This window comes from Micromesistius poutassou, assembly GCF_964030765.1.
Source record: "Micromesistius poutassou genome assembly, chromosome: 2".
NCBI classification, from domain to species: Eukaryota; Metazoa; Chordata; class Actinopteri; order Gadiformes; family Gadidae; genus Micromesistius; species Micromesistius poutassou.
In genome coordinates this window covers 21051136-21065827 of record NC_140272.1, presented here as the reverse complement: position 1 = coordinate 21065827, position 14692 = coordinate 21051136, and the positions used below count along the sequence as shown (strand labels likewise).

Genomic DNA, 14692 nt, shown 5'->3' with positions numbered 1-14692 from the left:
CATCAGGACCACATCATCTGCAAAACGCAGTGATGAGATCCTCAGTCCACCAAACTGCAACCCCTCCCCACCACGACTTTGCCTCGATATCCTGTCCATGAATATCACAAACAGGATGACAAAGCACAGCTCTGGCGGAGGCCAACACCTACCGGAAACGAAACTGACTTGCTGCCGAGAACACTTAGACCGGATGGGCATACTCCCAGGCCCCCTCCAGGATCCTTGCAAGAGTGAAGAGCTGGTCCGTAGTTCCATGCCCGGGGCGGACACCGCATTGATCCTCTTCAATCTGAGGTCTGACAATCGGCCAAACCCCTTTCCAGCACCTTGATGTAGACTTTACCAGGGAGGCTGAGTAGTATGATACCTGGGTAATTGGCACACTCTCTCTGGTCCCCCTTTTTGAACAGGGGAACCACCACCCCAGTTTGCCACTCTTTTGGCACTGTACCAGACTCCCACACAATGTTGAATAGGTGTGTCAACCAAGACAGCCCTTCAACACCCAGAGCTTACAGCATTTCTGTGTTTACTGTACTATACTGTGTTTACTGTGTATACTGTGTTTACTGCCTGTTTCGGCTCCTTCTATTCAGTCTGTGTGTGTGGGCGTGGTCTGAGCTCCAGATATCCAGTACTGTCATCTACTCCACCTGCTCGATCTACAACCTGGGGTCAATCATGTCAGTCAAAGCTTCCCTTCCACTCGTTTGTTGTTTCCATGTCAGTTACCCTCTCAGTCAGGTAGTACACTTCTAGTTTTATAACATTTCTAGTGTTTATGTCATTGTGAAACTCTTACTCTCTCTTTGTCTTCAGCTCATTATCCGTCCTGTTCCCTCATGTTTAGTAACTAAAACGCAGTTTCCTATACCTCTGGGTCCTGCACCTCCTTAGCTCCAAACATAATAACTACCAGTCTGTCTCCAAAAGTTCTTCAGCAGGATTGGTACAATGAAGTAATTTAGCCGATTATATTGGTAACAGATGTTTTTGTGAAGCCACCAGACAGTTACAATGGATTGATCACCCGGACCGGTTTATTCCTTTTAAGACCGATCTCTTGAGCCAGGCCTTTGGTCTAAGCTCTTAGTAGTTTTCATTTAGTTAAATGTTGTCTTGCTTCCTGTGTTGTTATGTATTATAATTAATAGTAGAGGTAATAGTAGTATTAATAATATAGTAGCAACAACAGGAATATCTTAAATTGAGGTACCGGTATGTTATAACACCTTTCTAGCCTCATGGCTGGCCGTATATGACAACACACTTTCTAGACTGTGCCAAGACGGAATAGCGACGGCTGATAGATTGTGGTTGAGGAAAACATCTGGAGTTTCAGGCAGGGAACACATGTAAGTGCTGAGGAATTTGTGAAGCTGAAATAAAGAAAAGTATTTTTTTTTATATGCAATTGATGTTCCTACCCACTAAGCACTCCTAGAACCAAGTTGAGTACGAAATAGGAGCCGACCAAGATCAACGTGGTGAAATAAATCCACGACCACTCCATCCCGATGGCATCGTTTACCTAAGAAGAAAAAAACACACAAAAAAATAATTTAATTTAATTTTCCCTCTCTTAATCAAGACATACTTCTAGAGGTTGTTAAATTCAAATTAGGAATTATTCAAGGTCGTTGATGACGAATGACGGATGACGGATGCTGCAGAAAAGATTTTTTGCCATAACCATTTGCCATGCCATCAGAGCATTTGTTTTTGTAATATTTAGAATCACTCAATCAGCGTGTCTTTAACTAAATAGATTAAACATAATTATGCACAATTCATGGTTCCATTCATTCAAATAACTCATTAAAGACATAGAAAGACATTGCTTTGTATTAAACTAGAGTGTTATCTACAAATGTTGGCCTGTCTGAACCTCTTTCCAAACATAATTGTTACATTCCTATGTATTTGTGGGGTTTTGATTTTCTATGAATAGTCAAATTTCCTAACCTTTATGACTCCTTTCCTTAACCTTAGTGGAAAACGTCATCGGATCAAGGAGAGATGGAAAGGTGCTTCCTTTCGACATAGGAAAAGACTGCACTGTTTAAAATGAATTCGACTCCACTTTTCCTAACCTACATCATTCCACGACGGCGGGTATTTCTGACCTCTAGCATCTCTAGCGTGGAATTACTATTTTCCGAAGATGGGACTACAACAAGCGCTCTTTTGATCCATGCATTCTTCTCGTATTGATTTCAATCAGGTTATCGCCAACAGTGAGAATCACTTAGGTCGGATTTGCCCAACAGGAATATTTGAGGCCACTTGAATCCCAATTCATATGTGGGAAAAAAAAAGAGGCTCAACTTATGTTGATGTTGAAATTAACTGCCCTCAGTAGTCTTTCTTAAATGTGAAGTCAGCATTTTATTTTCTTATGGTGTATATTGTGTTCTTACTAACCAGCAATAAATCAAATTATTTTGATTCAAATAATATGTTTGGAATTGGTATCCATTATTATAAATTGTATTTTCTTCTCTTCTCTTCTTCTGTTTTACCGTGTCTCTTATGCGTCTTTGAGTAGAGTCGGCAAACTTCGTCGGTGGCCTGTTTATCTCCTTTCCTTTCGTAAAGGTTGGTCAGGAGTAACCTATGCTAAAGGAGGGTTAAAGGATGCATCAAGGCTCCTTTCCTAAGAATTTTGAGAATTCGAACCACCTTTCCTCCAAGTACTTCCAGGTCATCTCCTTAGGAAAGGAAATTTCCTATGCAAAAAAGACTATTCGTAGAGGCCCCTGGTTTCCTGTCCTTTATTGTAGGATTACAAATATGGCTGTTCTGGAGTCCAGCTGGATCTATTGGTGGAGGCTAACCAACGAGGGCCAGGCCACCGGCAAGGCCTCGTCAGTTCCACCTGGCGTCTCTGATGCGCCATCAAGCTCTGATTTGTGTCCCTGCTGTTTGCTGTGTTTTGTGCTTTATTTGTTGCCACTGTGGCCATTGTTCACTTGTGTTGCTGTTTTAGGTGTTTCTACCTGTTGCCATATTTGGCCTTATGTGCCGAAGTTTTGTTTAAACTTTGGCCCAGCCTGTGGAAAGCTGGTAGGGCTGAGTGGCCTTTCATCATCTAGCAGCACCCCTCTCTACAGAGCCATTGTGTGGTCAATTAAATGCAATGGGAGAATTATAAAGTACCCCACCTTAAACAACAGCCTAAGTAAAGCGCAATTAACCCGGATACGTCTCACGAAAATGTTCCCAAAACGTCGGAAAAAGCCACACCACAGTGCGTTACCACACCACAGTGTTCAGCTCCGGGGCACCAGCTGGATGCTACTCACCAGCGGAGCTAACCAATAGATTAGACTCTTGCTGTACCGGTCAGTAAAACAGACCGATGTGATTGGTTAAAGGACAATTCCGGTATTTTGAACATTGAGCCCCCTTTCTGGGTTGTCTAGGATGAAATAGAGTGGTTGACACCGACATTTTGACTATTAGTCCTGTCTCGGGTATTTGGCTCATTTAGAATCGCCCCTGCCTGCTTCTAATGGCTGGGTAAGGGCATGCACAAACCTTTCCTTAAAACAACTCTAAACTTTCATTTTCAGAAATGTGCAACTCACCGAGTGGTTAGTAGTGTTTGTTGATGTTCCAAATCAAGTATCGTAGCGAAATACAGTTTCTGTCATGTTTTATTTGGCATTTTATAAATCCCATTGATTCACAACATAATGGAAAAATATCCCTAGTGAGAGTCAGTGAGAGCAGGGGCGGAAGATGACTCACCTGTGATGGACACGGTTACTGACCCTGGAATGAATTTGACAATGAGTAAGGAAAGCATGTCGGTGGAAGCCACTAGTTCAAACTTAACTGAGAAGAAGCTGCAGGTGTGTGTGTGTGGCTGGCAGAAGGTTACTACTCTGAAGGGCCTGAGAATCCATCAAGCGAAAATTAAGTGCTTGGTAGAGGGAACACAGGGAACCCGCTTTGATAGCTACTTCTTAAAGGCCCCATGGCATGAAAATTTCACTTTATGAGGTTTTCTAACATTAAGTTGAGTTCCCCTAGCTTCCCTAAGGTCCCCCAGTAGCTAAAAATTGCATTTGGTGTAAACCGAGAAGTGGCTATCTTACTCCGTCTTTGAAAAAACGATTGCTGAAACGCTTCGATTTGGCTTCCAGTCCCCTATGATGTCATACGGTACCAGGTTACCTCTCCTTTCTCTGCTTGGCCCTCCCAGAGAATTTGGCCCGCCAATGAGAGAATGAGCTAGGACCGTGCGAGCGCCACGTGTGTGTGTGAATACACACACTGTAACGCAAGTGTTCTTTGTTATTTGGATAACCGTTCTGCTGTTGGTGTTATGGCGCATAACACGCAACACAATAACGCAAGCTTGCATGAAGCTCCCATTTGGTGAAAAGACTAGACTGCGTCGGATTGGTTGAGAAGGAATTGGGAACCGCGACATGGAGGAGAAAAGGATTGTTGCCCCGGATTGTCCGTCGGAGCAGCGGGCAGCCCCGGGGGCGGCCAGCAGGGCTCCGACGGACCGCTGCCATGGCAGCGGGGCTGGGCGGGCAGCGGGGCTCCGACGGACAATCCTGGGCAACAATCCTTTTCTCCTCCATGTCGCGGTTCCCAATTCCTTCTCAACCAACCCGACACAGACAACCCTGGGCAACAATCACGGGCAACAATCCCCTTCTCCTCCATTTCGCGGTTCAGTCTGTACTTAATATTGATGTGGAAGTGGAAAACCAGAGGCGTCTGAGAACCTGACGCAGTTGTTTGAGATTCATAATATCATCCAGAGGCGCAAACAGCTTTTGACCATGATAATATATATTATATTATATAGATATCTAAATATAATATGATATTATTTAGATATAGAGCTCCAGGACTCTGCTCCGCCGGAGCACCCGGAGTGTTCAGTGTTCCATTGTAAACACTAGAGCATGGTACCGTGGCCGCAAGCTGCTCAGGGCCTTAAGAAGCAGTGGAGAAAAGGTACAGATGATAAGGAAGGTATTGATTGTCTACAGGCAGATGTGAGGGAGCAGTTGGCAGTGCTAAGAAGAGCAAGTATTAGGAAAAATAGGAAGAAGAAATCACGAGATAGAGTAGCATTTTATAAAGATCCATTTAAATTTGTTAAGTCATTATTTGATAGGCAGAAGAGTGGTAGCCTCATGGAACCTAAGCAGAAGCTAGTGGAGTACTTGGAGGGAGTGCACAAAGACAGGGAGAGGTTCAGAGAGATGGTGCTTCCCGCTGATATCCCACCTATTGGTGAATTAAGTAGTCAGTGCGACAATAGCCAACCAAGGTGGAAAGAGGTGCAAGAAGTAATAAAACGTGCAAAGGCCTCTTCAGCCCCCGGACCTAATGGAGTGCCCTACCGATTGTATAAGAGCGAGCCGGATGTTTTAAGATTCTTATGGAAACTAATACTAGTATTCCCAAGGCATGGCGTAGGGCTGGGGGAATATTTATTCCCAAAGAGAGGGACTCAGTGGAGATTAATCAGTTTAGACCAATTAGTCTACTGAATGTTGAAGGGAAGGTCTGCTTCAGAGTCGCTCAATCGTTAAAGGGAAGGTAGTAGATAAGAAGTTTGCTATAAATGAAGAGGTGATGCCTAAAGTTCTGGAGAAGCCAGTGAAGAGTCTACGAAGGTGGTATGATGCAAGACTTAGTGATGAGTCACAGGTTGAAGAATTGAGACAGGAAACTAGACGAGGTATTGCAAAAATAGACAAGTCAGGGCTGCCAGGTAAGCTTAAGTTGTGGTGTCTGCAGTTTGGTTTATTGCCTCGGCTAATGTGGCCATTGACAGTTTATGAAGTTCCTCTGTCAAAGGTAGAAAGGATGAAAAAAATTATCAACTCTTTTGTCAGAAAATGGCTTGGAGTCCCACGCTGCCTAAGCAGCGTAGCCTTGTATGGGAAGGGCATTGTAGAGTTGCCAATATCTAGTCTGACAGAAGAATTTAAATGTGCTAAGGTTAGACTTGAAATTACTCTTACTCAGTCCAAGGACCCAGTGGTGAGGAGGGTTGCACCCACAGTTAACGCAGGGAGGAAATGGAAACCAAAACAAGTGGTTCAGCAAGCTCAATCGACACTTAGGCATATGGCTATCATGGGCCATGTTCAGCATGGGCAGGGGGGCTTAGGGAGGGACGCAGGTAAACCCTTGTGGCTTCTGCAGGAGAAAAGAGGAAAATAGTAGTGGAGGAAATACATAGACAGGAGGAGACTGTAAGATGTACTAAGGCAGTGTCGCAGGCAAAACAAGGGCAGTGGGTGAACTGGAAGGGAGTGGAGAAGAAGATAAAATGGAGAAATCTATGGAGGATGGAGGCTAGCAGGATCAGATTCATGATAGGTGCTACATATGATATGCTCCCATCTCCCCAGAACTTAAATCAATGGTTTGGTGAGGATGAGACATGCACACTATGTTCCTGTGTGTGCAGCCTCCGCCATATCCTATCAGGATGTCAGTCTCTCCCAGGGGTGGTATACGTGGTGTCACAACCAGGTATTGAAATGTTTGGCAGAGGCTGTTGATGATAAACAGAGAGAAGTTAATTCATAAGCCGCTAGTAAAGAGGGTAGGCAAATTAACTTTGTGCGTCAGGGGGAAAAGGCTAGCCCACTTAGAGGCAGGCACAGAGACAGGCAGCTAAGTAATGGAGGAGCCTGGGAAATGAAGGCGGATCTTATTCAGCAGATTGTTGTGCCTCCACACATTGTTAGCACTAGGCTAAGACCGGATATGCTAATGTGGTCAGACTTGGAGTACGCGACTAAGGCCTATTGAAATCGGCGCGCGGGGGTTCGTGGCTAGATCTGCTACAAGCTTGCTGTCTGAACTGGGCATTTGTGGACGAAGTCTGAGGCAGGCGGTTAGTAACATGTCCTTGGCAGCAGAATGAGCAAGTAAATGGCTGTGGGTTGATGGAAAAAACAGCCCAATGAGCACACCACATGATATGTACATTATGAACACACCACATGATACGTACATTACGAATATAGTTAACCCGTGTTCTAAACTAACACACACATAACCAGCTATTCTTCAGGTCAAGGCCTGAGCCGGAGGCCGGATGTCCCAACATGGAGAGATGCTAGAGACTCAGACAATGCACCACACATTCGCAAACCCTGGAGCCAGTCTACTGATAACATAGCACCCATAACTCCCAAGATATTCCTTGGGAACCCATCGCACCTGGTCAGAAGGAACACTGAGCACTCATAAATTGTATCAGTGCCCAGAGACTCAAGGTCAAGATGTGCGCTCAGAGACACACACAAACACCTACCTTAAGCACACACACCTCGTTAGGAGGAGAAACACAGCATAAGACTATACCACACAGATCATCTCCCACTCTTCTGAAGCAGAACTTCCAAGGAGGCGAAGCTCCAGACGACCTCAGCGCTGATAGGGACTTAGAAATATTCGATCTCTCACGCTTTATGTACCTGTATTACTTTCACCATTTTACTCAATAAATCCGAAGCCCTCGTGCTGATAGCATTTATCACCTCTCCGTCTCATTTTCTCTGGTCAAGTAGCTAGACAGACCGATTTTTCCCAACAAATTGGTGACCCCGACGTGATTTTTTCCGAATTGAACCGCAACTGGGAAAACCACAGAGGACGGAGAGAAGCACGCCCCGGGCCCCCGGAGCGCCGGACCGATTCCTGCAGTCTCATCTCGGGCCCAACAAAAGGTAGGCAGAACCTGTTGATAAAATTCGAACTCTGCATAGGTATATAGGAACCACATTAGGAGATGAGACTGTAAGAACGATCTGCTACGGGGCGTCCCGCGGGGATGAGTCCCACTGTAACCCCTTGTTAACCTGTAGAACCCGATTGACCTTAAATGCGTGGCATATCGAATATTATCGCTGTAGTGAAGCCTCGGCCTGTAATTAAGTCGGAGCTGGGTGATACAAGACCGCCGACCGCCGAGGTAATGAAGAATAATGAAATGAAGTGAAATGAAATGAAGCCTCGGCCTGTAATTAAGTCGGAGCTGGGTGATACAAGACCGCCGACCGCCGAGGTAATGAAGAATAATGAAATGAAATGAAATGAAATGAAGCCTCGGCCTGTAATTAAGTCGGAGCTGGGTGATACAAGACCGCCGACCGCCGAGGTAATGAAGAATAATGAAATGAAATGAAATGAAATGAAGCCTCGGCCTGTAATTAAGTCGGAGCTGGGTGATACAAGACCGCCGACCGCCGAGGTAATGAAGAATAATGTAATGAAGTGAAATGAAATGAAGCCTCGGCCTGTAATTAAGTCGGAGCTGGGTGATACAATACCGCCGACCGCCGAGGTAATGAAGTATAATGAAATGAAGTGAAATGAAATGAAGCCTCGGCCTGTAATTAAGTCGGAGCTGGGTGATACAATACCGCCGACCGCCGAGGTAATGAAGTATAATGAAATGAAGTGAAATGAAATGAAGCCTCGGCCTGTAATTAAGTCGGAGCTGGGTGATACAATACCGCCGACCGCCGAGGTAATGAAGTAAATGATGTTTAGTTTGGCCATATATATATTCATTGCATATGCGGGGACGGACGGACGAAACACATGGGTTGACGCAGATTAAGGACAGATTAGGGAGAGAAAGAGACCGAGAGCCGGTGTGTGAGTGTGCCTGGGAGAGACTGAGAGCCGGTGGGCGAGAGAGAGAGAGAAAGAAAGAGACTGAGAGGCGGTGTGTGTGTGCCTGGGAGAGACTGAGAGCGAGCGGGCGCGCGAGAATGGTGTGCGTGCGGTGCGCACTATCCTCACCCAATTAGAGAATAAAAGAGATAAATAAATGAACTGATATTAATAAATACTACCTCTTTGCGATGCTGCTTTAACCTACGGCTTGTTCCGTTGAGATGAATGAACTGATACTGATAAAATAATGCCTCTTTGCTGCGTTGCTTTGACTCACGGCATGTTCCGTTGAGACAAATGTATTGATAAAAATAGATAATGCCTCTTTGCTGCGTTGTTTTGACTCACGGCATGTTCCGTTGAGACAAATGTATTGATAAGAATGGATAATGCCTCTTTGCTGCGCGGCTTTGACTCACGGGGTGTTCCGTTGAGACAAATGAATTGATGATAATAGACGATGCCTCTTTGTGGTGTTGCTCGGAACGGCTCCTGGTTCTGTCGGAATGGGCAAATCGATAATTAATAATGTTGAACGACGTCCCTTGGCCGTATAGTATACATGTTATGAGTTAATCAAGAATGTTGAATCACGTCCCTTGGCCGTGTTGTATGCCTATTATGAGTTAATCGATAAAGTTGACTGACGTCCCTTGATTGTGTTGCATACTTATTATAGCATAAGATCTGTCTGTGTTAAATAACGTTTCTTGGATGTGGTGTTTCCTTTTACCCCCGTTGAATCACGTCCCTTGGCCGTGTTGTGCGCCTATTATGAGTTAATCGATAAAGTTGAGTGATGTCCCTTGATTGTGTTGCTTGCCTATTATAATATCAGTCCTGACTATGTTAACTAACGTTTCTTGGATATGTTGTTTCCCTTTTACCCAACCCCTTTTCTCCCCACTTCTCCCAAGTTGAAAAAATAAAATAAAATAAATAAATAAATAAATAAAAGGGCGACTCTTACACCTCTCCTCCGCCCTCGTATGTTAAGACAAGCCCAAAAGAGCTCGTTGTTCCCCGGCCGCCGTTTTTTGAGTTCTCTCACTCCAGAGACCGAGAGACGTGAGAATATGTGAGCGTGTATAGGAGAGACTGAGAGCGAGTGCGTGTGTGGGTGTGTGTGTGTGTGTGTGTGTGCGTGTGTCAAGCAAGCGCGCGTCTGAGTGTACGTGCATGACAGGGGACGACAGTGTGCATTTGGGTGAGTGTGGACGCCAGTGCGTACGCGTGTGTCAGCATGTAGGCGTTAACGGGTGTTTGAGTGTGCGTTTGCGCAAAAGACAGCTCGAGAAGGAGAAAAAGAGGTTGTGTGTGCGTCAATGAGTGTGTGTGTTGTTGAGGAGAGAGAGACAGAGAGTGTGTGGGAACTGACCCTATGCCTAAAAAAGGTAGTCCCCGCCCGCCATATTTGTAGTTCTCTCATTTCATAGAGTTGTAGTCCCTGTCCGCCATATTTGAAGTTTTCCCATTTGACAAATTTGTAGTCAGCAGCAAGGACAGTAGAGATAAGAGGGGAATGCAGCCTGTGAGGGAGTCACAGGGAGACAGGCAGAGAGATTTAGAGGTTATTATCTAGACTCCATAACAGGAACAATTAGCATTTAAAGTTGTCCATAGCATGCACACCGCTCGTCCACAGAAGTCCAGGGGTCAACCAGCGCTGGGGACTCTTTTTAAGAGTTCAGGGAAAATCCTCTCTCACCAATCTGAGCAGAAGGACCCGCCCTAAAAGGACTCGGGGACTGCGGGGTTAATGCACAGTTCAACAGACCTGAAAAGGTTTAAGTACCAAAAAGACAGCACAAATAATAATAATTATTATTTTTTTAATTTTAAATCCCTGAGGGATTGCGGTAATAATAGACATTATATTAAAATTGATCATATAATCTAGACAGAGAAAGGCCGGGTAGTAGGCCTCATCAGGGCCACTGAGATAAGGGAGGTTACGCCCCTGCACAGAGTGTTGGAACACACAAGGTGGTTCTGAAAGCATATTTCAGATGAAACAATAGAGTTAATAAGGTAATGGTCTTTACTATAACTAATCACAATTACATTTGTGTCAACTAAATTGTAAAAGATGTTCTGATATTCACATTATGGCTAAAGGGGAATACATATCAGTCATACAAAATAATAATGTACAAGTAGGACAATTAGATGGATTATGGATTGGATGGGTTAATACTACATCTGCTGGGAAGGGATCTAATGTACAAGCTAGGTTCTCAATTTTCATTCGGAAGTAATGGGTTTACCTTTCAGATGCCACTACTACTGCTGTTACGCTTTCATAACATGTTAACATTCAATAGTATTTTCCTCCTCACTCCAACAGAAAGTTACTTTCTGATTGGCTCCGTCATCCGCCCACTTACACACACACACACAGGGTAACCGCCCTGATGTGTCTCCATTATACACACACTTGGCTGCATGAGTAGCTGGGCCTGAGGACTCTGTCTCCATCCCTCCACTTTGCGATCTATTCCACCTGATGGGTGGAAATTGATTGTATCCCAGGCACGACATCCTGCAGTAAGCCAGTATGGAAGGCTGGTTAGCCAACGACGGGTAAGATCCCACCTTGAAACCCCGGGACAACCTAAGGCAGGCACAGTCACGATTACTTGGCAGAGTCACTGTGAGCATTGACTCACTTGATCGTGAAGTGACGAGCTGCAACCATCATAGGAAGAGCCGGGTGGGGTGAAAGGTGGAGGAGGAACAGGAGTCAGATATGTTGGCTCAGGCAGCTGAAGTGGTGGACATGTCACCTTGTCGTTTATAAAATGGTATATAACTCAAGTTACGTTTTCGGTTTAGTGCATGACTTTGTTCATTTCGGGAACAGTGTGGTTTTACGGCGGCTGATGGTAAACCCACCAATATCGGCCTTTGGTTTTGGATATACTGGCTTTGATTTCCCTTCCCACCAGATTGGTTTTATTTAAAGGTTGTTAAGGTTAGGGGCTTCAAGGTTGGTTGCACTAATGACGTTTTCGGGTTTGCTTATCAGTTAATAAGCAAGGAGGGAAGTAGTGAGAAATTAGAGCAAAGTGTGGATGCTGTAATCACACTTGACTTGTGTAGATGCACTACCACTAGCACTAATGAGTTATCACACGCATGCTACTAGATTGATGCATCTAACCCTGCATGAAATGCTTACGGGTCAACCCAAGCCTTCACCTATTATTCAAGGCCCCATACGGGACCTCCATTAGAGCAATAAGTAATAGGATTAAGAAAATATGTTTGTCCACTAACTGCTGTACATAAGTTTATATTCCAACAATAGAAACACGAGTTCCAGAGCGTGAGGGGGAGCCAGATGCAGAGACGCCCGGAGCCGACCAGCCGAGCCAGGATTTGATTTTGCTTTGATTTGTTTTGTTGTATCAACACACACTTACACAACACTTAACCATACACATGAAAAGACAAAAGATTTATTGGGGATTGATTTGATTTGCAATATTTATGACATATATAGCCTCATATTTTGCTGTTTGTTTGTATGTTTGTTGTTGCGATTTAGCGGCCCTACCAGGCCGCTAGGAGGAATTGATTTGCTTTGGTTTATCTTTCAGATTTAATTACTTTGACTTGATTTATCTTTTGATTTTAATTACTTTGACTTTCGGTTTTAATGACAAGAAGAAAAAAAAAAAATATATATATATATTATTATTATTATTATTATTATTTTTATTATTATTTTTTTTTAATTTAGATTTCCTTAAGCGTTTTTGCTTTAATTTCATAATCTCGATTTCTTACTGCCTATTTTGTATTCGGTGTATTTCATGCTGGCGCGGACACGATGACTTTGTTAAAGATAAATTTCAGGAAGGCCCCCGCCGCGCCCGCCACACCATCCCCTACAGCAGGAGAAACAACAGCCCCCTCCCTACTCCGACGCAGCCCCCCCTCATGCCCCTACTGGACCTGCCTGTCCAGCTTCCCCAGGACGGTCAAGAAGACCAACTAGTGCCTGTGAGCTTTGGCTTAGATTATGACAACCCCTACCTGCCCCCCATCCCCGCCGTCGACTACGTCCCTGCCGGACCGGACATCTTCCTGTGATGTGCTGGTGGTCTCCCCGGAAACACGGCCCCGGCTTCCTGTTTCCACCTTCGACTGCTCCCAACCCGCCCCCCCCCCCCCCCCCCCCCCCCCCCCCCCCCACTCTGCCTGTGAAGTGCTAGTAACCTCTCCAGGAGGGTGGCCCCATTCCCCGTCCCCGTCTACGACGTCCCCCCTCCTCCCACCTGATGCACCCACGCCGCTCGGACCAGGGATCTGCGTTCCAATACCAGGGGCCTGGCCCGTTCCCTTAGGGCTTGAGGGCTCCCCTGGCTGTATTTGCTTTTGTACGCTTCACTATTTTTAGCCGCTCCCATATCTATGCCCGTGTCTGTGCCTTTGACTATAGGTCCGGATTTTTTATTATTATTATTTTTTTTTTTCCCGACGTCTGTCGGGTACGACGGGAACTCGAATGTTATTGTTTATGTCGCCATCCCACTGAATGAGGGCCTACCCTGTATGTTATCCCATGCGTGTGTTTGCTTATTATTATCCATCAGCCATTATACCCCTCGTATCCCTACTGAGTTTAGTCGCCTAATGACGGGCTGAGGGGGATCGCCATTTTTCTGCGGTCATGTTAGTCTTAGTATTAGTCGCCTAACGACGGGCTGAGGGGGACCGCCATTTTTCTGCGGCCATGTTAGTCTTGGTGTTCACCATGCCTTTTGAGATTATTTGATGATTCGTTTTTATCCTGCACCGCACTTAGCCACACACATGTAGAGATGATGTTTTGTTAGGGATTAATTTGACTTGTTATAAGGTTCCCCGCTGTATTGCTTATGTTCACCGGGATAGCGCCCTGCCGGGACATCGAATAAACGGGTCGTAAACTAGTATGGGGGTGGTACCGCCCATACTCCCATGTGACTCCCTGGCAGGGGCTAATGAAGGATTTCCCCGCTGCTCGTGTATTGTTTATTGTTTATTTTGATGTTGCTTGATGTTTTTTGGGATGGTTTGGAGTCAGTTTTGTGGTTGTTTGTTGTTCTCTGGTGTGTTTGTTGTTTGTTTTGTTGTTGTTGGATGTTATTATTCTGTGTTCATTTTGTTGTTGTTTGATGCTTTTTGAGGTTGTTTGGCGTTGATTTTGATGTTGATTGTTGTTTTTTCTCCCTTAAATCGCATATTTTGGTTTTGCCTTTCCTTTTGTGTAGTTGTGCGGCCGGGATGCTCGCATTGTGGGGCCGGGGTGGATGCCACCCCCTAGGAGGGGTGTGTATGGCATACTCATGTCCGAAGCATGGGTAGCGTTTCTCCCATGTGGTTCCCCATACACCCGGTCAGGCGAGTTATTAGTGTCCCGTGCTCACAGGTTGTTTGTTTTTATGATCGGTTTTGTCACCTTTCTAGTGTTTTTGCCTGTGCTACACTGCTGCGTCATGCGCTGAGGTCATAACCCCTCGTATCCCTTGTAAGTGAAGTCGCCTGGCGGCGACTTGAGGGGGATATGATGGAAAAAACAGCCCAATGAGCACACCACATGATATGTACATTATGAACACACCACATGATACGTACATTACGAATATAGTTAACCCGTGTTCTAAACTAACACACACATAACCAGCTATTCTTCAGGTCAAGGCCTGAGCCGGAGGCCGGATGTCCCAACATGGAGAGATGCTAGAGACTCAGACAATGCACCACACATTCGCAAACCCTGGAGCCAGTCTACTGATAACATAGCACCCATAACTCCCAAGATATTCCTTGGGAACCCATCGCACCTGGTCAGAAGGAACACTGAGCACTCATAAATTGTATCAGTGCCCAGAGACTCAAGGTCAAGATGTGCGCTCAGAGACACACACAAACACCTACCTTAAGCACACACACCTCGTTAGGAGGAGAAACACAGCATAAGACTATACCACACAGATCATCTCCCACTCTTCTGAAGCAG

The 14692-nt window shown here is 45.2% G+C and overlaps 1 protein-coding gene across 1 annotated transcript in view; it reads right to left on the bottom strand.

Moving 5' to 3' along the window:
- LOC311339017 (dihydropyridine-sensitive L-type skeletal muscle calcium channel subunit alpha-1-like) overlaps positions 1-14692 on the bottom strand; it is a 58945-nt gene that overhangs the window by 35766 nt on the left and 8487 nt on the right. The window contains exon 5 of the mRNA XM_084464369.1: positions 1431-1534. Coding sequence (XP_084320495.1) covers positions 1431-1534 — 104 coding nt within the window. The remainder of the gene's footprint in view (positions 1-1430; positions 1535-14692) is intronic.